This window comes from Monodelphis domestica, chromosome 2 (genome assembly GCF_027887165.1).
Source record: "Monodelphis domestica isolate mMonDom1 chromosome 2, mMonDom1.pri, whole genome shotgun sequence".
In the NCBI taxonomy this organism is placed as follows: Eukaryota; Metazoa; Chordata; class Mammalia; order Didelphimorphia; family Didelphidae; genus Monodelphis; species Monodelphis domestica.
The window spans coordinates 122262694-122289665 of NC_077228.1; the positions used below are offsets into that span (position 1 = coordinate 122262694).

General features: G+C 33.5%; 1 protein-coding gene across 1 annotated transcript in view; it reads left to right on the forward strand.

Moving 5' to 3' along the window:
• The window catches only part of CENPF (centromere protein F), a 74369-nt gene that overhangs the window by 43189 nt on the left and 4208 nt on the right, over window positions 1-26972 (forward strand). Inside the window, exons 13-18 of the mRNA XM_056815920.1 lie at window positions 212-8368; window positions 9952-10098; window positions 16027-16188; window positions 17943-18105; window positions 19700-20182; window positions 21790-21977. Of these exons, the coding sequence (XP_056671898.1) occupies window positions 212-8368; window positions 9952-10098; window positions 16027-16188; window positions 17943-18105; window positions 19700-20182; window positions 21790-21977 (9300 nt within the window). The remainder of the gene's footprint in view (window positions 1-211; window positions 8369-9951; window positions 10099-16026; window positions 16189-17942; window positions 18106-19699; window positions 20183-21789; window positions 21978-26972) is intronic.

Sequence of the window (26972 nt, forward strand, 5' to 3'; positions counted from 1 at the left end):
CTATTATTTACCTTGAACCAAAAAATAACATTTAAAAATTGCTTTGATAATCCTAGTGGAGACTTGAGAACTGGGTTTGGAGGCAAATAGGAAGAAAGTTGCATTTTAATCTTTTTTATTGTAAAAAAAATCTAGAAATTAATTTCTGGCCTACTTATGTATTTCTTTGTGAAAAATAAAATGCTTTCTTATTGACTTTTCCTACTTACAGGCAATTAAGAAAGACCAAGAAAACAGTATCTTGGATAAAGCAGAAGAACATGTTTCATTCATCAATGAAAAGATAATTAAGAGTGACGGACTACAAATTTATAAGCAGAATCTTCAAGATACCTTTAATTCGGAGTGTGAGGAAATAGCTGAAATTGAGGGCATTAGTTCTGTAGCAGTATATTCCAGGGAAGTGAATTTAGAAAATGAGCATAGACGTTCATCAGATAAAACTCATTCAGAATGCATTCCGGAATCATCATTTTCTAGTAATGATACTTTGGCTGCTATGGATTTCCTTGAGAATCAGGTACTCATTCAGAATCTACAATTTAAAGTGAAAGAGACTTCAAATGAAAACTTGAAGTTAATCCATGGCATAGAAGAAAGGGACAAAAAAGTTGATAGATTGCTCAGTGAAATCAAAGAATTAGATTACAAGGTGGATTTACAAAAAGCTGAATTAACTGCTAAGATTTGTATGTGTTCAGAATTAGAAAAAGTAATTCAGGAACTTCAGAAAGAAAAATCAGATCTGAATGAGAAATTGAGATTTCTCTCTTATGATAATCAAAAATTACTTCAAAGAGTAACATCTTTGGAAAACTTAAATTCTGGTTTGGAAATGTGCAAAGTTATATCCACAGACACTACAGATGTTGAAGATGATGTAGCAATGGTAAATAAAAGCTGGAAAGAACAATTTCTTGAAATTGAAAATGAATTCAAAAAGGTAAAATCTGAAAAAACCAGCATTGAAAATCATGCCTTCTCCCTTGAAGCTGACTTGGAAAGTCTTCAAACAAAGAATCTCTGTTTAGAAAAAGATAATGAAAATAAACAGAAAGTGATATCCAATCTTGAAGAACAGCTTTCTCTAATCATTTCTGAGAGGAACCAACTTAATGGAGAACTAGATATTCTATTAAAGTCAAAACTGAAAATGGAAGAAATATGTGATGAATTGAAGGAAAGAGTAAAAGTACTTGAGTCAAGTCAAAGGAAATCTCTGCAACATATACAAGTAGTAGAATCTGAGGTAAGAGACAAAACACAACTCCTTCAGACCATGTCATCTGATGTAAACCAATTATTAAAAGACAAAGATTATCTCCAAGAACAGCTTCAGAATTTAGAGAAGGATGCACAGATGCTTAGTTTGATAAAAGATGGTTTGAAAAATGAAATTAGTCAATTGACTGATGAGAAAGAGCTATTTCTAAGACAATTGGAAAACCAGCAAGCCAAGTTGAATGATGTAGAAGCAGAAAATGTAAACCTTTCTAAAGCCTTAGAGGGTTCTCTAATTGAGAAAGGTGAAATTGCAGCAAGATTGAACTCAACACAAGAAGAAGTACACCAGCTGAAAAATGGTATAGAAAAACTAAAAGTCCGCATAGAAGCTGATGAAAAGAAAAAACACCATGTTTTAGAAAAGCTGAAGGAAAGTGAACGTAAAGCTGACTCATTTAAGGACAAAATTGAAGCACTTGAAAGAGAATTGCTAATGTCAGAAGAAAATCAAGAAGCAATCATTCTTGATGCTGAGAATGCGAAGTCTGAATTGGAAACACTGAAAACACAAATGGAAGAGTTAACTAAAGGCCTAAAAAGGTCAGAATTGGAATTATCTGCTTTACGCTCAGAAAATATGTTAAATGGATTACAAGAAAATCAAGGTCAACAGTCTAAATTGGAAGAATTAACCCAAACTATAAAGTGTTTGGAAATGGAAATTTTTGCTTCAAGGACAGAGAAAGAAAATATAGTGAAAGAATTACAAAAAAAACAAGGTCAGTTGTCTGAATTGGAACAGTTGGCTCATACCTTAAGTTTTTTAAAATCAGAGCTAGTTGCATTAAAATCAGAAAAAGAGATTATTTTGGATGAACTAAAAGAAAAAGAAAAACGAGTGTCTGAATTGGAAGAATTGATTCAAAACTTTGGAGAAACTGGAGTTGTAAATTTAATTTCAGAAAAAGGAACTATGTTGCAAAACCTTCAAGAAACTCAGAGTCAAATTTCTGAATTAGAAGAGTGGTCCCAAACTCACAAATGTTTAGAATCAGTCACTTTAAGTTCAGAAAAAGAAAATATACTGAATGAACTACAAGAAAAGCAAGCTAAAGTGTCTGAATTAGAGGCATTGAACCAAACACTAAAACATTTAGAAACAGAACTTATTGCTGTAAAGTCAGTAAAAGAAAATTTATCAAAAGAACTGCTGCAAGAAAAGCAAAATAAAATGCTTGAATTAGAAGAGTTAGGTAGAAATCTAAAACTTTCTGACACAGAAATTCTTGCATTAAGATCTGAAAAAGAAAATGTGTTAAAAGAACTACATGAAAATCAAAGTAAAGTGTCTGAATTCTTAAAGTATGTGGAAAGTATTGTTTCCTTAAAGTCAGAAAAAGAAAACATGTCTATTGAACTACAAGAAAATCATAATTACCTATTAGAAGAATTGACTAAAACCCTAAAATCTCTGGAGATGGAGGTTGTTATTTTAAGGGCAGAAAAAGAAAGCATGTCTAAAAACCAGCAAGAAAATCAAGTGTCTGAAGTAGAAGAATTAACTCAAACTATGAAATATTTAGAATCAGAACTTGTGGCATTAAGGACTGAAAAAGAAGCCATATCAAATGAATTACATAAAGAAAAGCAAAGTCGAGTGTATGAATTAGAAAACTTGACCCACTCTCTACAGTTTTTGGAGACTGAAGTTGCCTCTTTAAGGTCAGAAAAAGAAAATATATCAAAGGAACTGCTTAAAAAACAGGGTCAAATGTCCGAATTAGAAGAATTGATTGAAAACTTAAAATGTGTAGAAACAGAGGTTGTTGCCCTAAGGTCAGAAAAAGAAAATGTACTGAAAGAATTAAAGGGGAAACAGTATCATATTTGCCAATTAGAAAAGTTGATTCAAAACCTGAAATGTTTGGAAAAAGAAGTTGTTGTCTTACGGTCAGAAAAAGAAAATGCACTGAGAGAATTGCAAAATAATAATTATCAGATTTTTGAATTAGGAGAATTAGTTGAAATGCTAAAATGCTTAGATTCTGAACTTGTCACTATGAGATTAGAAAAAGAAAATGTTTTGAAAGATCTACAAGAAAAGCAAAATCAAGTGTCTGAATTGGAAGAGTTGGTCATCAGTCTAAAAAACCTGGAAACCGAAGTTAGTTCTTTAACTTCAGAAAAAGAAAATATGTTGAAGGACTTACAAGAAGAAAAACAGGCTCAAAAGTGTGAATTAGAAGAGTTGACCAGAAACCTACAATGTTTGGAAACTGAACTTGTTAACTTAAGAGCAGAAAAAGACAATATGTCAAAGGAGTTACAAGAAAAGCAGAGTCAAGTGTGTGAATTGGAAGAGTTGACCAGAAGTCTAAAGTCCTTGGAACCAGAAGTTGCTTCTTTAAGGGCAGATAAAGAAAATATGTTGAAGGACCTACAAGAAAAGCAGGCTCAAAAGTGTGAATTAGAAGAGTTGACTATAAACCTACAATGTTTGGAAACTGAACTTGTTTCCTTAAGATCAGAAAAAGACCACATGTCAAAGGAGTTACAAGAAAAGCAGAGGCAAGTGTATGAATTAGAAGAGTTGACCAAAACTCTAAATTCCTTGGAACCTGAAGTTGCTTCTTTAAGGTCAGAAAAAGAAAATATCTTGAAGGACCTACAAGAAGAAAAGCAGGCTTATAAGTGTGAATTAGAAGAGTTGGCCATAAACCTACAATGTTTGGAAACTGAACTTGTTTCCTTAAGATCAGAAAAAGACCACATGTCAAAGGAATTACAAGAAAAGCAGAGTCAAGTGTGTGAATTGGAAGAGCTGACCAGAAATCTAAAGTCCTTGGAACCTGAAGTTACTTCTTTAACTTCAGAAAAAGAAAACATATTGAAGGACCTACAGGAAAAGCAGGCTCAAAATTGTGAATTAGAACAGTTGACCAGAAACTTACAATGTTTGGAAACTGAACTTGTTTCCTTAAGATCAGAAAAAGACCATATGTCAAAGGAGTTACAAGAAAAGCAGAGTCAAGTGTGTGAATTGGAAGAGTTGACCAGAAGTCTAAAGTCCTTGGAACCTGAAGTTATTTCTTTAAGGTCAGAAAAAGAAAATATATTGAAGGACCTACAGGAAAAGCAGGCTCAAAATTGTGAATTAGAAAAGTTGACCAGAAACTTACAATGTTTGGAAACTGAACTTGTTTCCTTAAGATCAGAAAAAGACCACATGTCAAAGGAATTACAAGAAAAGCAGAGTCAAGTGTGTGAATTGGAAGAGCTGACCAGAAATCTAAAGTCCTTGGAACCTGAAGTTACTTCTTTAACTTCAGAAAAAGAAAACATATTGAAGGACCTACAGGAAAAGCAGGCTCAAAATTGTGAATTAGAACAGTTGACCAGAAACTTACAATGTTTGGAAACTGAACTTGTTTCCTTAAGATCAGAAAAAGACCATATGTCAAAGGAGTTACAAGAAAAGCAGAGTCAAGTGTGTGAATTGGAAGAGTTGACCAGAAGTCTAAAGTCCTTGGAACCTGAAGTTATTTCTTTAAGGTCAGAAAAAGAAAATATATTGAAGGACCTACAGGAAAAGCAGGCTCAAAATTGTGAATTAGAAAAGTTGACCAGAAACCTACAATGCTTAGAAACTGAACTTGTTTCCTTAAGATCAGAAAAAGACCACATGTCAAAGGAGTTACAAGAAAAGCAGACTCAAGTGTGTGAATTGGAAGAGTTGACCAGAAGTCTAAAGTTTTTGGAATCTGAAGTTGCTTCTTTAAAGTCAGAAAAAGAAAATATATTGAAGGACCTACAGGAAAAGCAGGCTCAAAATTGTGAATTAGAAGAGTTGAACAGAAACCTACAATGCTTAGAAACTGAACTTGTTTCCTTAAGATCAGAAAAAGATAACATGTCAAAGGAGTTACAAGAAAAGCAGAGTCAAGTGTGTGAATTGGAAGAGTTGACCAGAAGCCTAAATTCCTTGGAATCTGAAGTTGCTTCTTTAAGGAAGGAAAAAGAAAATATATTGAAGGACCTACAGGAAAAGCAGGCTCAAAATTGTGAATTAGAAGAGGTGACCAGAAACCTACAATGCTTAGAAACTGAACTTGTTTCTTTAAGATCAGAAAAAGACCACATGTCAAAGGTGTTAGAAGAAAAGCAGACTCAAGTGTGTGAATTGGAAGAATTGACCAAAAGTCTAAAGTTCTTGGAACCTGAAGTTGCTTCTTTAAGGTCAGAAAAAGAAAATATCTTGAAGGACCTACAAGAAGAAAAGCAGACTCAGAAGTGTGAATTAGAAGAGTTGACCAGAAACCTACAATGTTTGGAAACTGAACTTGTTTCCTTAAGATCAGAAAAAGACCACATGTCAAAGGTGTTAGAAGAAAAGCAGACTCAAGTGTGTGAATTGGAAGAATTGACCAAAAGTCTAAAGTTCTTGGAACCTGAAGTTGCTTCTTTAAAGTCAGAAAAAGAAAATATCTTGAAGGACCTACAAGAAGAAAAGCAGGCTTATAAGTGTGAATTAGAAGAGTTGACCAGAAAACTACAATTTTTGGAAACTGAACTTGTTTCCTTAAGATCAGAAAAAGACCACATGTCAAAGGAATTACAAGAAAAGCAGAGTCAAGTGTGTGAATTGGAAGAGTTGACCAGAAGTCTAAAGTCCTTGGAATCTGAAGTTGCTTCCTTAAGGTCAGAAAAAGAAAATATATTTAAGGACCTACAGGAAAAGCAGACTCAGAAGTGTGAATTAGAAGAGTTGACCAGAAAACTACAATGTTTAGAAACTGAACTTGTTTCCTTAAGATCAGAAAAAGACCACATGTCAAAGGTGTTAGAAGAAAAGCAGACTCAAGTGTGTGAATTGGAAGAATTGACCAAAAGTCTAAAGTTCTTGGAACCTGAAGTTGCTTCTTTAAGGTCAGAAAAAGAAAATATCTTGAAGGACCTACAAGAAGAAAAGCAGACTCAGAAGTGTGAATTAGAAGAGTTGACCAGAAACCTACAATGTTTGGAAACTGAACTTGTTTCCTTAAGATCAGAAAAAGACCACATGTCAAAGGAATTACAAGAAAAGCAGAGTCAAGTGTGTGAATTGGAAGAGTTGACCAGAAGTCTAAAGTCCTTGGAATCTGAAGTTGCTTCTTTAAGGTCAGAAAAAGAAAATATCTTGAAGGACCTACAGGAAAAGCAGACTCAGAAGTGTGAATTAGAAGAGTTGACCAGAAAACTACAATGTTTAGAAACTGAACTTGTTTCCTTAAGATCAGAAAAAGACCACATGTCAAAGGTGTTAGAAGAAAAGCAGACTCAAGTGTGTGAATTGGAAGAATTGACCAAAAGTCTAAAGTTCTTGGAACCTGAAGTTGCTTCTTTAAGGTCAGAAAAAGAAAATATCTTGAAGGACCTACAAGAAGAAAAGCAGACTCAGAAGTGTGAATTAGAAGAGTTGACCAGAAACCTACAATGTTTGGAAACTGAACTTGTTTCCTTAAGATCAGAAAAAGACCACATGTCAAAGGTGTTAGAAGAAAAGCAGACTCAAGTGTGTGAATTGGAAGAATTGACCAAAAGTCTAAAGTTCTTGGAACCTGAAGTTGCTTCTTTAAAGTCAGAAAAAGAAAATATCTTGAAGGACCTACAAGAAGAAAAGCAGGCTTATAAGTGTGAATTAGGAGAGTTGACCAGAAAACTACAATGTTTGGAAACTGAACTTGCTGTTTTAAGATCAGAGAAAGAAAATATATTGAAAGATTTACAAGAAAAACAGGATCAAATTTGTGAATTAAGAGAGATGAATACAAACCTACAATGTTTGGAAACTGAAGTTATTTCTTTAAGGTTAGCAAAAGAAAACATGTCAAAAGAGTTAAAAGAGAAGGAGAGTCAACTGTCTGAATTAGAACAGTTGATCAAAAGTCTGAAGTCTTTGGAAACTAAATTTACTTCTTTAACATCTGAAAAAGAGAATCTGTTGAAGCAGCTGTGTGAATTAGAGGAGTCAACTAAAAATCTAAAATGTTTGGAAACTAAAGTGGTTTCCTTATCATCAGAAAAAGAAAATATTTTAAAACAACTACAAGAAAAGCAGGATCAAGTGTCAGGATTAGAAGAGTTGACCAAAAATCTGAAGTCTTTTGAATCTGAAGTTGCTTCTTTAAGGTCAGAAAAAGAAAATATATTAAAGGAGCTGAAAGAAAAACAAGGTCACACTTGTGAATTAGAAGAAATGCTCATAAAGTTAAAATGTTTGGAAACTGAAGTGATTTCTTTAAGATCAGAAAAAGAAAACATGTCAAAAGAATTGCAAGAAAGACAGAGTCAAACATCTGAATTAGAAAAGTTGTCCAGAAACCTAAAATCCTTAGAAACAGAATTTGCTTCTTTAACATCAGAAAAAGAAAACATGTTGAAGCAGCTGTGTGAGTCAGAAAAGTTGACCAAAAACCTAAAATGTTTGGAAACTGAACTTGTTTCTTTGTCATCAGAAAAACAAAATGTTTTGAAAGAACTACAAGAAAAGCAGGCTCAAGTGGAAGAACTGAAAATGTTAAATGTTTCATTTGAAAGTTTACTAGAAAAAAAGGAAGAGGAAAAGAGAAAACTTAAAGAAGAATCCCAACATACAACAGAGTTGCTTCAAAAACAGTTGAATGATCTAAATGAGAAAATAGAATCCTTTCAGGAAGAACACAATATACATAAGGCCAGTGAACAGGATCTAAATTGTCAAGTGGATTGCTTAAAGCATGAGAAGATTCACTTGCTGCAGCAGCTTGAAGAGACTAAAAATAATAATGCTATGCTGAAATCTTCTGTCAATGATTTTATTCAAGAAATAGAAAATAACAAACAAAAATTAGAGAAAACAACTGAAGAAAATGGAATACTGCAAAAGCAAGTTCAGGACCTCGGAAAACTCACTTCTATGCTGACCCAGATGGAGGCAGAGCAGCAACTCTGGGAAAAAGAAAAGTCACAGCTGGAACATCTTACAGTTGAATTACAGCAAAAGATCCAAGAACTATCAAAGAATGAAACTTTGTATAACAGTTTAGAAGCTTTGCAAAATTCTTACGCCAATCTGGAGAATGAACTTAATTTGACAAAGAAGGAAAACTCGTCTCTTCTTGAAAAGGTAAATTATGAAAAAAGTGAATTATATTATTTGCAGCTTTGTAGATACTGTATTTCATAAGGTTTTGTGAGCAAAGTATCTTGCAAATCTTGAAATAATACTATATAAGTGTACCTATTATAATTAGTGGGGAAATAATCTTGGAAGTTGCAAATTTGCCTGTAATTTTAAAATTTGTTGGGATCTTGAATTACATTGGTGAAAAGGAGCTCACAAAAGTGGAAACTTGCTCTACTAGGGCAGATGGCAACCTTTTTTGCTACTTCTAGTCTTAGAGAGTTGCAAAGGTTTACTGCAGTATTAAGTGACTTCCCCAGATTCATATAGTTGATATATATCGGAGGTAAGACTTAAACATTAGTCATCCTGATTATCCCTCCTTCTGTCTTCTCTACCTTGCTGCCTCTTGTTTGTAATATTGATCATGATAATGTGATCTATGTTCTCTAAAATGTAAATTAACCAGAACATTTTGTATTGTTTTGCTTTTTAGAGAAAGACAAATTATTAGATGCCTAATATCAGATCTTTTATAGCTTGTATTTTCAATAGAATTTTGAATTTGGATTTGTGATCCATAATCATCTAAGTTATATTCAATAATATATTTTATTACTAACTCAAAAGAGGAGTTTCATTACATTTATATAGTTTTATTTCCAGCCTTATTTCACACTTTGTCAGTGTGACCTTACCATCCCAGTTCCCTTCTACTGTACACATCTTTATATGGGAGGCAGCTGGTAGTACAGTGGATTGAGTGCTGGAACTAGTTAGGAAGACTTGAGTTCAAATTCATCCTCAGGTATTTTTGGACAACTCACTTAACCTCTGTTTGCCTCAATTTCCTGAATTATAAAATGAAAATAATATTAACTCCTACTTCTTGGGGTTGTAAGGATTAAATGAAATATTTGTAAAAAGCACTTAAATTAGTGCTTGGCATATTATTTTTCATTTTTATATTACTAGTGACTAGCACAGTTCTATGGATGCACAATTCTTCCCCCCCCCCCCCACTTAATAGTTTAAAATAAACAATAGTAAATCAGGAAATAACTTTTTTTCTTAAAGCACTTTTAGAACTTTTCTATATTTATTAGCATGAGATAGCTTTTATTTTAGAGATGATTGACCTTTTTCATCTTAAAACCATAAATATACATAAAATAGCTTTAAAAGGTTCTAACTAATAATAAAAATGTTCCTTTTAGATCAGCATACAATGAGGATTAGTAGTGAACCTAGGGCTGATCAAATCCAAGAAGCTGTTTCATATAGTGTTTTTCTTTTTGTTTTTTCATAAGTATGGCTTTGGTTTAATTTGTAATTGTTTATTTATCAAGGATTTGAAGACTTCGTATCCTTTGACATTCTTGTTTTCTGTTAAATATTTGCTGAAAAGTAAAGAATACTTGTCTAGTGGGTTTTGAAAATTATTAGAATGCTATAAAGTAAGGTGAGAATTTCCAGGTTATATTTTATTTTGAAGACTTGGGAACTTAATAAGAATATTTTGTAAAGAAGTAATTAATTTGATTAAATATTCATGTATCAGTTAAGCATAAAAGATTTCATTTCAGATAACTAAAGTTACAAATAATGAAGCTTTGCTCCAGCATGAAATAAATGAGATGATGCAAAAGATGACAGTGTTACAAGAAGAATATAATGGAGAGAAAAACAGGTTTACTGACTACATAAAAATTAAAGAAGCAGAGAAGAGTAAAGTAAGTTACTCTCTGAATTACTGACTACATTTAAATAATTTCAAGTTTTAAAAGCCTATTAAGGAAGCATGACATACAAAATATCTTTAAAACCTTTGTTTTTAAACACAATGATACCCAGTCATATGATGATGATCAGACTTCTCCACCTTCTCATTTTTAAAACTGAGGTAATGGTATCCGTCATATTTGCCTAAGAGTTCTTGTGAGACCAAAATGAGAAAACCTCAAACTAAATATTGGCTACTTTGTTGTTACTTTTATGTGTTTTTCAATTCTAGTAGGTCAAAAGAAGTGGAAGAAGTAAAGCTTAGGATCAGTCAAATAAGCATTCAGAAGACCATGCACTAAATAATTTAGTCCAGGATTTCTTAGGCAAGAACTTGTAATGCCCTTGATGAGTGATTTTATTTTTCACACAATTCTAGTAAGTTGATATCTGGTTTCTTTGTTTAATTCAGGTTAAAGGCTAGAGTATTATGAGTAGACATAGTAGGCTATAGTAGACATAATGGCCACTGACAGTGAAGGAGAAAAAGACAGCTATGAAGGCACAGATTTGTGGAATCTTTTAGTTTAGGGGCAAATAACTATACACTCCCATCTTCTAAGAGCAACATTATATAAACTGTGATACTTAGAACATCCTTGAGAAATAAAAAAAGTTTAAAATTATATTTAGACATGTATAGAACATATTTTATGTTGGCTTTCATTTAAAAATTTTTATGGGGGGCAGCTGGGTAGCTCAGTGGATTGAGAACCAGACCTAGAGATGGGAGGTCCTAGGTTCAAATCTGGCCTCAGCCACTTCCTAGCTGTGTGACCCTGGGCAAGTCACTTGACCCCCATTGCCTAGCCCTTACCACTCTTCTGCCTTGGAGCCAATATACAGTATTGACTCCAAGACGGAAGGTAAGGGTTTTAAAAAAAAAATTTTTTTTTTATGAATGAGAATGAAAGAATTAACTTTTGGGTTTCTTGATTCGCTAAGTTTTTAAGATGTTGGATATATTGTTATATATTATGATTACTTCTTTTTTTCAAAAATTGTAACTTTAACATATTATTGGTCTCTGTTTTCATATATAAAATTATTCCCCTCAGAAGTTAACATTTCATAGGCATTTGCTTTTTTTTTTAAAGGAAAGCAAAAGTTTTATCAAAAAAAATAAACATTTTGATACTTAGATTCAGTTGGATAAGCTAATTCTGGAAAAGTATGAACTGAAGAAGAGTTTGGACTATGTAGAAAAAGAGCCAAGGAAAGTGAAGAGAAAGCAAGATATGAAATATCAGACTATCAGTGTAGGCTTCAGGATGCCAATAAGAAACATGAAACTTACTCAAGAAAGTAAACAAAATAGTTTTTTAACTCCATTTAGGGGAATATAATATATGCAGATTACTGTGTCCTAAACTTTTTTGGGATGATCAAGTAGTAGCAATTCTTCCTATGTAGTTATGTGTAGAGGTTATAGGGAGATATATTTTAGTTCTGTATGAGGAAAAATTTCCTAAAAATTAAAGTTATCTAAAAATGAAATGGTTTGTTCACTTTTCTTGTTAGCTGTCTCCATCTGAACCTGGAGAGTGATCTGATTGTTTTTTAAGTAAATTTTATTACTTTTCAAAATTAAATAGCATTTTGCATTCTTTTTCTCTACTCCCCACTAAGCAAAAGATAATTTAAAAAAAGGAAAAACAAAAACCCTCTTAACAAATATGTAGTGTCAAGCAGATTTGCTCTCACTTCATTCTCTTTTTTACTAGTTCATAGGAGTCTTCCCAGTTTTCTCTGAAAATTTCTATTTTACTATTCTTGTGGTGCAATAATATTACATTCATATATGGTAATTTGTGTAGCTGTCCTCCAAGAGATGAGCATTCCCTTAATTTCTAGCTTTTGTTTCTATAAAAAGAAACCTATGGGTGTGTACCTATGGATTGTTTTCCACTTTCTTTTATTTCTTTGGAGTATATGCCTAAATAGTGGTATAATTGAGTCAAAGGGTAGTGAGTTTGGGGGCATGGTTCGAAATTGCTTTCTGGAGTACCTTTAACAATGTCCAATTGCAAATTATTAGTATCTTTGTTTTCCTGTAGTGTTACCAATATTTATACTTTTCCTCTATTGTCATCTTTGTCAATCTGATGAGTATGAGGTAGAATTTCAGAATTACTTTAATTTTTGTGTCTCTCTGATTTGGAGCATTTTTTTTCATGTGGCTTTAATTTCCCTGAAAACTGCGTATTCATATTTTCTGACTTTGATAAATATTCTGAGTTCTTTATGTAACTTGGATATCAGAGCTTTAACAAATAAAATGACTGGAGATATTTTCTTAGTTATTTCTCTTCTTGTAGTATTTGTTTTATTGTGCAAAACTTTTAAATTTATGTAAAAATATTATCTATTTTATAGTTTGTGAGCCTATCTCTTCTTTTGTTATGATTTCTTCCCTTATCTCTAGATTGAAAAGGCAATTTCTTTTTCATTCCTTTTATTCGCTTATGATGACAACCCTTTACATTTACTTCATTTGGCATTTAGAGTTCAAATTGCTATATGTTGTGAGATGTTGGTCGATGCCTAATTTTTGACATTGTTTTCCTATTTTCCAAGTTTGTTGAATCTTTAACTTAGTAACTGGAATCTTTATGCTACTGTGTTTGCTTCTCTAATGTTGTGTACTTGATTTGTTCTGATTAATTTATCTATTTTTTTAGCCAGTATCAAATAATTTTGATGATTACTGCTTTTTTAAAGCATAATTTAAGAACTGATATTGTTAGGCTTTTTCCTTTTCTATTTCTTTTTGTTACTTTCCTTTAGATTCATGATCTCTTGTTTCCTCTAGATGACTATTGCTGTTATTTTTTTCTGTCTCTATAAATAATCCTTTGGTAATTTGATAGGTGCATCACTGAAAAATGTAAGTTAATTTAGGAGTAGTCTTTGTCTCTTTTATTATATTGACATGACCTACCTAATGCATTTAGTCTTTTTCCAGTTATTTAGGTCTATTTTTATTTCTGTAAAGAGTATTCTGTAGTTTGAGTAATATAATTCCTTTGTGTGTCATGGTATAGATAGTTCCGTTTTTAAAAAATTCTATAGATAATATCTAATATCTTTTTCTATTTTTTTTGTTGGTAACCTACAGGAATACTAATGATTTGAGTATTTTATGTTGAATGATTAATTTTCAGTGACATGAAGTCCCTTTTTATTTTTATTTTTGTGCAATACTAACCAAATCTTTCCTTACCCCTGAATTATTCTGTATTTCTTATAAAAATACCTCTTATGTCTTTAATTTTTAATACATTTTTATGTTACACTATTTATTATATTAGGAAATTATGTAAGATTAAAACTCATAAATTTAGATCATAATGCAATTTTTAGATTCTTCAGTTATCCATATGAACTCAAACTATGACTTTGGTAAAATGTATTTTTATTTTAAAATGTATTTATGTATTTTAGTAGAGTATAATGTAGTGTTAATGCAGGTACTTCTTTGGCCTCATCTAAATAGTCTGAATTCTAGAAGTTCCAAACATAGTGGCCTCTGCCACTAGTATTATTTTCAGCATGGAGCATTAAGAACTGTATCAGAGGAAGGTTTTAATATATTTGGCAAAGTTGGAACTAAGATTAAAATTAGGACCAGGGAATAGACATAGAGAATTTCATTAAAAGTTAAGACTTTAATGCACTAATTATAAAAAAGTTTTTTTTTATGGTTACCTTCTTTTTGTCATTATATGGTACTTAGTTCCTTTTACATAGTTTCTGTATTCCACACCCATATTTGTTGCTGAATGAAATAGGATAGTGCGATTGGAAGGTTCTTTATTGTCAAATCAGTTAATCTAGGTTTTAGTCCAATTTTAGTAAAAAATAATTGTGGACTATATGCAAGTCACCCAATTTTTCCTGGTCTATAGAAACTTAGAGTTGGAAAGAATCTTAAAGCAGAGATTGCCTAGTCTAGTTGTAACTTAATAAGAATTCCTTCTACAGTAACTGGTCATTCACTGGAAGTCAGTGATATGAAACATTGTTTTTATGTAGTATAATCTTGGACAATTAATACTTAGTAAATTTTTCTCTCCTCAATTCCCTCATTGCTATTCGTTCTTCTTTTAGGTTCCAAATAGAAAAGTCTAGAATCATAGATGTCCTGTGATTTAATGCCTTATTCATTTATTTTAATCTCATTTCATAGAGTAGAAATCTTAAGGATAGAGATGATTAAATGGCCTGTCCAAGGTTCATACCATCAGTAAGTTTCAATTTGAACTCATATATTCTGGCACTGATTCTAGTTATTTTTCTTTTCTAACTCCCCATCCCCCGCCTGTATCATACTGCCCAATCTTTTTTCAACATGACAATTCTTTAAATACTTGAAGATAGGCCAATTCCAGCCTCCTTCCTTAATATCATATATCCTTTGGCCATTGTTTTATTAGGGAATTTTGTTTTATATTGGTTGCTTATAGCTCTTGAATATCAGATCTTTATAAGATAAATTTGTTACAGCTTTTACTGGAGGGATTTTTTAGGAGGTATGATAATTAACTTAAGGCTCTGAACATCTTTGATGATCTTGAATTGTCTTTTTGAAAAGTGCCTTACTTCATAGGAATTCTTGACTTTATAGGTGACATGCTGCCAATAAAGAACAATATTGTCTGTATACATCAGATAACTCTTATCTTTCTTGATACTCTTGAGTCTTCCATAAGTGCATCATGTGAATGTTTAAATGACTGTACCTATATGTGAATTTGTGAACAAACCATGCTTAAGGTTAAAAACAGTTAAAATCTTTGTGAGACAGTATATGGTACTTTCTGGCAAGTTATTCAATTATTATTGAATTAAGAAATTTTTCTTTGTACTCCTAGAGCTTTTTGGTAAATCTCTTTTACCCTTATCTTTTTTTCTAAAACCTTAGCTTCTGGCTTAGAATGAATACTAAGTGAAGGTTCCAAGGTAAAAGAGCAGTTGGGGTTGTAACTTGCCCAGGGTCACATAGCTAGGAAGTTCTTGAGGTCAGATTTGAACCCAGGGCCTCCTGTCTCCTTTCTCTTCACTGACCCACCTAGCTTTCCCCTAATTTGCACTTAACTGTCATTTTAAGGTACAATTTGGGCTAGATGATGTCTAAGATATTTTTTTCCTCTAAACCTGGTTCTGTGATTATTATCCCTTTAAAAAAAATTCAGAATTGTGATTTCAGTGGTATAAGTAACCTCCAGTAAGGGACTTCCTTAACCAAGGTAGATTGCCAACTTCTCTGCAAAATGTGATCTTTACAGAGTGTCTTGGGCCACTGAGAGGTCACATAGCCAATATAGGCTTGAAGTGTGGGACTAGTTTAGGTGTTCCTATCTGAGTGAAGCTTTCTATTTGCTATACTGCACTGCCTTCCTTACGATGGACATTACTGAAGATAGCACACACTACTCATCTCCTGGAGGAGGAGGTAATGGATTTTTGATTATGAATAATGTGGAAATTTGTGTATACTATGTATATGTGCTAAAGGGGTTTTCTTTTTTTTTTAATTCAATGGAGGAAGTGAATGAGAAATTGTACATTTTTATAAGTGTGTGTGTGTGTATATATATATATATATATATATATATATATATATATATATAAATATTAAACACCTCCCCTACAACATAGTAATACAAATTCATTTGTTTTTGTGCCCCTCCTAATAAAGATGTACATTTGCCTATTTAAAGAGAGGGTCCTGTGGTAGAGTTCTGCAATCTTCATTTCAGAAAGTATAATTCTGAAGCCCAGACTTTTCTTCCAGGTTATGAAATGATATTTTTGACTGTAATGTGTTATTTTATCAACTGAGCTACTTGACCAACACTATATTTTATCTTTCTTAGCATGAAGTGGAAATTGAGGCTTATCAAGAGAAACTGGCTGCTAAAGAACAGCAGCTCAACTCACACAAGTCAGAGATGGAGATTTTGAGGTCCAATAAAGAAGAATTAACCAATTCTCTGAAATGCACTAGTAAGATATTAGAAGATTTGAAGAAAACCAAGGTATTTCCATGATAACATTCAGCCTAATTTAATACATAACATTAGGGACATTAATGATAGTGACAATAATACAAGTATTTGATTTACATTAAATTTATAATGTTGGGGTTTAAATGTTTCCCTTTTTTCACTTTACATTAACTCATGCTTAAAGATAGTACTGTTGAAGTTCATAGACTGTGTTGCTGAAAAGACTGAGAAATGACGAGCTAACTTTTCTTATCTTTGCACATATAAACATATTTTGATAGCCTTTCTCCCTGAGTTCTGTTGAAAGGAGATTAAGGAGTTGTGGAGATCAATGTGAAGGTTATGGTTTAGGACAGAGTTACTTGTGATATACTAGTAAATCTCATCACCTTAAAATCAGTTTATTGCTTAGTCACTTGTTCTAGTTTCATCATAGGTGTCTGAGGCTTCTTTAGAAATAACCAGGGCACTACTTTGTATTTTCAGCTCTTCTATATACGGACATATCATAAAACAATGTATAAATTCATGTAATCCTAGTCCAGGTATTTTTATATTATGCAAAATTTATTATAGTAAAGTATTCAATAATCTCTCACCTTTGGGAGGGAGGAAGGTTATTGTGAATGACTTAAGTGACACAATTAAATATTTTTAAAAAATTCTTAAAATTTCAAAGATGTATAAGAATTTGAATAGTGAAGTATTTATTTTCTTAAGAAATTTTTAAATGACAATTTCAAAGCTAGAAAGGACCTCAGAAGTTACCCTGCTTAAATAAGAATAATTTCTTAGTGCATTCTTGACAAGTTGTCATCTGGTTTCTTTTTGAATAATTATATTTTCATATAATTTGTAATTTTGGAAAGTTTTTCCTGCTCATTGTTACTGATTCATCCTCATAATGTCTTGATAACACTAGTATTTGGCTTTAAAAAACCTAAAAATGCATTGCCTATCAGTGTGAGTCTTCCTTATACCGTGTCTTCACTCAGTATAGTTTTGAGTTGTGACCCAATATAGTTCATCTCCATATGTCATGTAATCCATATCCTTGTGGCAGAGATTTACTAGATCAGGTCATTATCCCTTTTCCCACTGGCAGTTTATTACATGGTTTAATGTTTATTTCCATCCCAAATTGTTTCCTTATGACAAAGGGAATGAAAGTAACATATCTGTTTATAGCTGTAGGATTCAGTCAGACTCCAATGAATGAATGAATGAATGAAATTAATCTAATGGTAAATATTTAACTTATGTCATGGTTGGAGATAGGTCATCCAGACATTTAGAGCTAAAGGAACCTACTTGAAACTTGTCTACCTTGACTACCTTTATGTTGTTCTTTTAAACTGTTACCTTCTGTTGTAGAATCATTACTCAGTATTGGCCCCAAGGCAGTAGAGTGGTAAGGCCTAGGCAATTGGGGTTAAGTGACTTGCTCAGGATCATACAGCTAGGAAGTATCTGTGGTCAGATTTGGAACTAGACCTACTCCTTTACTCGAAGCCACTTAGCTGTCCCTGCTTTTATGCCTTAAGGGACTCAGTTCTGCAGTCTTAATTATACAAATGATAGTGTCATTTAATAATTAGACCTCAGTTTACCTACAGTGAGTGATTGCTTGGGCTATATAATCCACAGTGCTGTTGTAAAGGGAGCACTTTACAAACCATACAGTATAAGTTTGGAATCCACTGAAGTAACTTTATTTGTGTATAAAGAAAGATTATTTAAAATGTATAAGGTTTTAACTAGAAATGGTTTGTTTTGTTTTTTAGGTGGAAAATGTAAAATATGTAACTCAGTTGAAGAAAGAGAATGAGAATGCTAGAGGAAAAATACAGTTGTTGATAAAAAACTGTAAGCAGCTGGAGAACGAAAAGGAAGCACTACAGAAAGAAATTAATGGCCTTGAAACTCTACAAGAGAATCAGAAACAAAGTAGGCATTAATGAGAAGTAATAACCAGGATTCTTTTTCAACAAGGAATGCTCTTCTGATTCATGTAGTATCTGAGATGCATGCCCTTTTGAGTTGTTATTCAATGATGCAATAATTCATACTCTTGAATTTGTTTTTAGATTTACCATCAATTAAGAAGAAACCACATTGTTTTCATATTGTAATAACTAGGATCTTCAAATTCAAAAAAAACATTTACTAAGGCTTCAACTTGTGCAAATATTGTGCTAGGAAACAAGAATGAAAAGTCATTTCCTGCCTACCTTTAGGGAACTTTCAACCTACTAGAGGGTATATAATATGTTTTATATACATAAAATAGAGAGTATGCTGGATGAGGTAAGATAAAGGTCTAGACTTGAGGAGTGACTTCTTTAAAGGATGAAGATTTCGACTTGTAAAATGTTGAGGTGAATAAGAAGTATTTTCCAGGCATGGAAGACCTTTTGCCCCAAATACCCAGAGAACCAAGTAAGGCATGTGCTGTAAAGTGTAACTTAATAGCTCAATTAGTTTGGAATGTTGAGTTTGTGAAGGAAGGGACCAAAAAACCAGGTTTGGTTCCAGTATATTAGGCCTTAAATACCTGTTTGTTGATAAATTTAAAAGAGAATGCTAGAATTCCACCTGTGCCTTTGGGAAATTATTTTGCAAATGATAAGGATAGATTAAAGGAAGTAAGATTGGAGTCACAGAGATCATCAAGGGAAGGGGCAGCTTGGATCATACAGGTGAGATGATGAAATAATGAGTAACAGCACTTAATGAGTAAAGAGGAAGACAATATATGTGACACGTGGAGATAGAATTGACAGAATTTGGGCACGGTAACTAAGATTTGGACACTAAGGGATGGGACAGACCGAGAACAGCAATGGGAGGGAATAAGATCAAGGGAATTATTTTTTTAGGTGAAATGTAGAAGGAGTTGGGAGGTAAAGGCTTGTCCTATACTTAATAACAAGGGAGAATCACTGTTCTGTGGATAGCTTTGTCTTCTAGAACATTTGCATACCTGCCCATACATATATCTGTGATGCAGTTGACTATCTGTGCCCATGGTTCACTGGTGAATGTATTTCTTTAGCCAAACACTAAGCACCTAATCTAATAGGTCACAGGAAGATATGTATAGGAGTGTGGGTGTGTAACTCAATTATTTAGGGCAAGCCTATTTTACTTAGTTTTGAATGTATATTTGTTCCATCTCCTTTAAATCATTTCTTTGCACATTATTATTGTTAACAGGAAGTGTGGCTAGAGAAAGTAGGAAGTGAAATTCAGAGTTATTTATTTGGTTTTATAAGCAACCCTGGAAGAAAATGATTTGATATTATAGTGATGACTGGATGGTTTAACTAAAATTTTGTTTCATTAGCCGTGGATCTAATTTAATAATGTCTTTATGTGTTTACCTTTATAAACATAATTAGGGATTGGCTGATCTGTTCCAATATGTATTCTAAAAGTTTTAATTTTGTTCTTTCTACTTGTTTAAATTTTAGTTATTTATATTAACAAATTAGAGCTGCTTCAACTACTTAACTCTGATATGACCTTTCCTTTTAAATAGATAGTACCATGGGTGTTAATGTAGAAGAACTTATGGCTGAGGTGAAAGAACTGAAAGAAGCGATTGAAGGAAAAAATAAAGAGACAGATGAATATTTGGATAAGTATTGCAACCTTCTTGTTAGTTATGAGAAGATGGAAAAAGCTAAAAATATGTTAGAATCACAGGTTACTCTCCTGAATTCTCTGCAAGGAAAAATTGCCTCTCAGTCTTCTCCTATGCTTAGTTCAGATGATTCAATGCACTGTTCAAGTCAACCTGTTACTGAAAATAAGACATTAGCCAGTCATGGGAAAGTTCCAAGCAAGAGACCAAGGTCTCGTATTGCCAAGGAAAGTGATGGAGACGCATTGCCTTCTACACCAGAGACTTTTATTAAGAAGATCAAGAAGGAGGTGACACCAAAAGGCATCACATACTCCTTAAGGGGCTTGGAGAACACTCAGTATGAGCCAGAAGGATTACCAGAGGTGGTGAAGAAAGGTAACTCTTATTTCTGAAATGGCTTCTCTCTTTCCCTACCCTCCTTTTCTTAGTGTGTGAAATAAAATCTTGTCTAATGCAATGGAAATATACAACTGGCGGGAAGGGTGGGGGTGGGTAAGGGGAGGGAGGGGGCTGTATCCCTGAAAGATACGTTCCAAGACCCTACTGAAACCATGGATAAAGTCAACTCCTGCTGACTTCTATCTCTTTCTCTCTTTTAACATCCATCCATCCATTCTTTTCCCACTTCTGCCCTCTGCTTGACTTAGGTCCCCCCCACCCCCCAAAAAAAACAACCCCAAAACAAACAACAAAACCTCAAAAGTGAATGCAGACAAGATCACCATGGGGGAAAGACCACTGCCACAGGTGGACTACTGTTTTTTCCTTATGAACTTCTAGCACTTCTGGGGAGACTTCTGGTACTTTGGATCATCCTTGAATAACAAACTGTGGAAGGTCAAACCTTGGAAAAGGGGGACCTATTACCTTTTAACATTTTTAGAACATTTATAGATATCAGTATATAATTTGGCCTTTATGACCTGCAAAAAGTAGGTTGATTTGAGTAATTTAAAAAACAAACAAACAAAAAATAGCTCCAGATTTGAATCTTAGCCAGAATTTCAGTTTCAGGGGTTCTCCCAGTAAACCCTAGTAATTGATTGCTATTTTGATTGTCATTTGAGAAACTAGGTGTATCAGTGTGAGAGTATTGGTGATATCACCACCTGATATTCCTTGCTATGCCTTTTACCTTTTCTTTTGTTTCAGCCCTGAGTATAAATCATTAACATCTTATACTATAAAGGATCCTATCAGTAAATATATCCTAAGTGTCTGAGGCCAAATTTGAAACTAGGAAAGATGAATCTTTCTGACATTAGTCCCGGCTCTTCATTTACACAGCCACCTAAGTGCCCTAAGGAATAGGGATTAAAAAAAAAATTTTTTTTTAAATATGCTGTCATTGCAACCAAATTTTTTGGTACTACACAATGTGTGACGCTCTGAATATTTTGTTGTTTGTGGCACCTTTCTAGTAACCTCCTTCAGTTTTTATGCTCAGGGGTTTTTGAATATTGGGTCAACCACTCTGTTGTTTAGATGAAGATAGTGATTTAATCACTGGGAGCCATTTGATTTTCTGGCTTTCTTTTTATCTTCCACTTACAATAGATTCTACTCTTTCTTTTTCAACTCTTTTTCTTCTTTGTTTTTCTTCTACTTTCTTTTTTTTCTTTCTTCCCTTAACCTAAAGCATGCAAGGGGCCTTGGGCTTAACAGGAAGTCCAGCAAACCATCTACAGAGTTGATAGTGACTCAGTTGGTGATTTTTGCTATGTTCTTTGTCAGAGTTTTTGTATTTTTTGTCTTTGTCAAGAGTGTCTTTGTCAGAGTGCTTTGTTCTTTGTCAGTGCATGTATTACATACACATGCTTATGTAGGCATCTACAGACAAAATTTTCCTCTATTTAATTCTTCATGATATGGAATCTCATTTTAGGAATTCTAAGACAAGTCCCTACAGTAGATCAAAATACATATGCCTTGTTCTGTGGCTAGTATGAAATGTTCATTTTAAAAACTACCTTTTGTCATAGGATTTGCTGATATCCCTACTGAGAAAACAAGCCCTTATATCCTTCGGAGAACAACCATGGCTACAAAGACAAGGACCAGCCCCCGTCTTGCTGCACAGAAACTATCACCTCCAGATCTACAGAAGAAAGAGTCAAAAAATCTTGCCGAGACCTTCAAACCAGCAGCTGGTGGCAGCAAATCACAAATGGTAAATAACTACTGTGTACAGTGATCTCATCTGAAATCATAGGAAATTTATGTATTGTATTTGGGAAAGAATTTGATATTACACTTTCCACCCCTGTGCTTACTGACTTTTAATATCTGACCTTTCTTCTAATGAGGTGTAAATAAATGAATAAAAATAAGACCAGTGAAAATGCCTAAGGAAAGGCATTGCACTATTTTTTTATTATACAGACAAATCCATGATCATATAGAACACTACAATGCTATGTATAAATAGTTGATGTGATAAATAGTTCTATGATAATTGAAATAGCATTACCTCAAAATCCCAAATGAGATGATAAGAACAAGATTTCTCAAGTTAGTAATGAGGTCTTCCAGGTGGTGTCTTTTTCCCTTTGCTCCCAAATACTGATAATTTGCTTATTCATTTCTCTTTGCTCTCAGACACTGATAATTTGCTTATTCAAGGCAGTATTTTTTCACTTCAGTATTTTTCAGTACTTTTAAACAGTGCTTTGATGGAACCTACAAATCTCCTGATGAGGAAGGAGAATGTAGTGATTTTCCTCATTAAGGTACTTGCAGGTGGTTTTAAACATCTGCATTCCAGCTGAGAAAAAGGCATTATATAGGTAAGAGTATTAAACATAATCATGCTTACAAATTATTTAATTTTTTCATGTGACCTTTGAATTTGTCATGATAGGTTGTAGAAGGCAAAATCGTTAACATAGCTTTATAGAAAGAGGATCTTCTACCCAAATTCCATTCTACTATTCAACTTAGCTCCCATCTTGTGGTTTTCCTTTGTTTGTTTTGCTTGTATCAATGTATGAGTTGACTATATGAATGTACTGATTATGTTTGTTTTATACCGAAAATGTCATTGTAGTTTTTCTAGGTGTGGTGATAATAAGTTGTATAATGCTTTTTTCCCCCTATAAATCTTAAATCTCATAAGAATGTAGTAGAAGTGCTTTTATTTCCATTTAATAGATGAGGAAACAGGCACCTCAGAGATTAAATGATTTTCCTAGAGATATGGAGCTAATAAATATCTGAGATATAACTAGAACCTAGGTTTCTTGCTTCCATTGGCAACATACTTGATCACAATGCTACATATGTATGTATATATAAAACTAAAAGAACTTAGTCCTGTTCTTACAAACAGTAAAACTTACTCTTTAAGAAATACTGGTGGCATTAATAATCCCTAGTATTACATTAATAAGAATAGCATTTATTTTTTATCAAATAACAAGTACTTAATTTATTTCACCCATTTCATGTGCCCCAAATTAAAAGAGAAAAAAAAAGAAAACCCTTGTAATAAATATATATGCATAGTCACTGTTCAAAGATATACATCTCTTTTGGCATCTTGAACCCTCTTTCTGGTAATGAAGGTTATTAGTTCTTTGAAATTATTGTTGACCATTGCGTTTGTAAAAGTATTGAATTGATATTCTAGTTCTACTCACTTCACTTGACATCTATTCATGTCTTCCTGTTTTTTTCTGAACACATCTTTTAAAATATTAATTTAATTTTCTGTTTTGAATTCACTCTTTACTTTGCCCTTTTCTATCAATTGAGAAGACAAGATGAACAAAACTCATTAAAATATGTATAGTCTTTCAAAACAAATTTTTATCTTATTCTTATCCAGAATTTAAAAAAAGAAAGAAGAAAATATGCTTCATTCTGTACTCTGAGTCCATCAGCTCTTATCTGGAGTTGGGTAGCATCTTTTCATCAGGGGTTTTTTAGAATTGTGAATGATCCTTATGTTAATCCAAGTTCTTGGTTTTCCAAACTAATTATCTTTACAGTATTTTGTATGAATTGTTCTATTAATAACGTTCACGTCCTTCATGTAAGTATTTCCAGAGTTCTTTGAAACTATTCCTTTTGTTATTTCTAACAGCACAATAATTATTACATTCATATATCAAAATAAATTCATCCATTCTTCAGCTGATCCCCTTTTGTTTTCATTTCTTTGTCACTGCAAAAAGATCTTAGAGCACTTTATAAACAACAAACCTCCAGAATGATTATAACTTCTCCAGATTTGGGGGCAGTTGGGTGACTCAGTGGTTTGAGAGCCAGGCTTAGAGACAGGTTGTCCTGGATTCAAATCTGATCTCAGATACTTCTTAGCTATGTGCCCCATGGCAAGTCACCAACACCCCCTGCCAACCCCCTTACCCCCCCATTGCCTAGCCTTCACTTCTCTTCTGCCTTGGAACCAATACATGGTATTGATTCTACGATGGCAAGTAAGGGTTTAAACAAAACAAAACAAAGCAACTTCTCCAGATTTACCAGGGATATCTAAACTGCTAAATTTAAAGGTTGTTTTTCAGTTGTGATCATTCTTGATCTTTTTGCTGCATTTGACACTGTTGATTCCTTTTGTCCCTGGATATTTTTTCTTCTTTAGGTTTTAGTGACATTGCTCTCATGGTTCCTCAAACTATCTCATCACTTCTCAGTTTCCTTTGCTCATTCCTCATTAGTCCTGGAACCACTGGCCATGATTGATAATCCCTAAGACTGTTATGGGCCATCTTTTAACTATACTTCTTCATGTGATGATCTTATCAACTGTCTTGAATTCAGTAATTTCTACAGATAATTCTCACGTCTACATAGGCAGCCCTCATTTCTCCAGCCTGACTACTGCTTTCTAGTTATCTCAGATTATATAGGTCCAGAACAGAACTATTTTGTCTTTTCCCCAAACTTCCTTTAATTCCCCGTTTCCCTATTATTGTTCAGGGTGCCAAACATTCCAAGGTGAATTGCCTCAGTATTATTCTTGACCTCCTTATACTTTTCATAGTCAGTTGCCAGATTTTGTCATTTCTGTCTCCACATGTGGCATATATGTTCCTTTCTCTTGCAGTCATCATTTTAATGCTCATACAGGTTCTCATTTGGACTCTTGGAATAGCCTTTAAAGTCGTGCCTCTGTCTCACGTGTTGCTCAGGACGCTCTAATCTCCATTCAGCTGCCAATGTGATTTTTGTAGAGCAGCCAGGTCAGGGGAGTAGGGGTTGGACTTGGAATCAGGATGACTTGAGTTTCAACCCTGCCTCGCAGATTTAAAAGATATAAGACCCAAGGCAAGTCACTTAATATGTATTTGCTGATTCTGTTTCCTCATTTGAAATGGATAACATCTACCTCTCAGGGTGTGAAGATCAAATGAAGCCATTCTGCAAACATTAGTGTGTCAATATCAACTCTAGCAGTTATACTGTTGTAGCATCCTCCACATCCTGAGCTCCTGTGCCTCTCTCCCCTGAGGTTCAAGTAGCGTCTCTCTTTGGCATTTAAAACTCTTCATCATATCCAGTCCTTCTTGTACTTACTTGTCAGAATGGTCTTCCTAAATGGGATCATGCCACTCAGTAAACCTTGGATGTCTCTCTGTCACCTCGAGGATCAAATATAAAATCCTTTGATTTTTAAAGCCCTTTACAACCTAGCCCCTTCCCACTTCTAGTCTTCTTCCTCTCCTCTGCATGTTCTATAGAAGTCACTAACTGCCCATAGTTGTCACGAGGTTTTTTACTGATATTTCTGATAACTCTCTGTCTCTCCCTCTCCCTCTTTTTCTCTCTCTCTTTCACACACTCAGTTCACTATATATGTATGTATAGAAATGATATATGTATGTGAATAATATAATAAAAATACTATATATTTTATATATATATGTATATATATAATGTGAACAAGTGTATGTAACAAAAATAGTACAGCCTGTGAAGAAATGGCCATATGGTAAATTTTCTCTTCTCATTTGTGTGTTATCATACATTTGATAGAAGAGGGACAATGGCCTTTTTTCTCACAAGATATTTAACTGGGCATTTTTATTGATTGTCTCTCTTCCTTGGATACTTTCCCCCTCCCCTAGTCTTTTATCTTCCTTGGCTTCTTTCTCTGCTCAAATCCTGGCTTCTGCAAGACTTTCCTTCACTTATCTCCAATTTATCATGTCTCTATCTTGTTTGAACATAGATGTTGGCAAGTTTTTCCCCTTTACTGTGTAAGCGCCTTGAAGACAGACTGCCTTTCTATGGATCCCTAGCACTTAACCCCATGCATGGCACATTGCAGGCACTGAATTTCTTTTCTTCTTTCTGCCTTCTGTAGGAGACCTTCCCCAATCTCCCTACCTTCTCCCAACCTTGATGTTTCAAGTTAAGGCCTATTTACTCTCTGTTTACTTCATACATTCTTAGTTATTTTCATGTCTCTCTGCCTATCCCTTCCCCCATGTCTGGGATGTAAGCTTCTAGAAGGCAGGCACTTAACTGTTCTTTGTCTTCTTTATTACCCTAGTGCTTTGCACTGTTCCTGGCACATTGTGAGCCCTTAATATAAATTCCTTTTATTCACTAACTGCCCTAAGTTGTCACGAGGTTTTTTACTGATATTTCTGATAACTCTCTGTCTCTCCCTCTCCCTCTTTTTCTCTCTCTCTCTCTTTCACACACTCAGTTCACTATATATGTATGTATAGAAATGATATATGTATGTGAATAGTATAATAAAGATACTATGTATTTTATATATATATATATGTATATATATATGTATGTATATAATGTGAACAAGTATATATAACAAAAATAGCACAGCCTGTGAAGAAATGGCCATATGGTAATTTTCCTCTTCTCATTTGTGTGTTATCATACATTTGATAGCAAAATTAATTTGAATGTGGTTTTTAGGATTTGCTGTCTAAGGGAAAAAAAAAGCTTTGTACTCTAGGGGGGCTTTAGTTCATACTATTTTTTCCCAATTGCCCAAGGATTAATAACTGGTTGTAACAGATTTACTGTGGAGTGAATTAAGTAAAGATCATTTGGTGTATGAATCTCCAGTGCTTTAAACTTAGTATTTAGTATGTGTTGATTTGAAATGGAACATGGAAATGATGAGGCATCCTTCTAAGAGGACTGAAAAAAATAACTTGATCAAACTCAA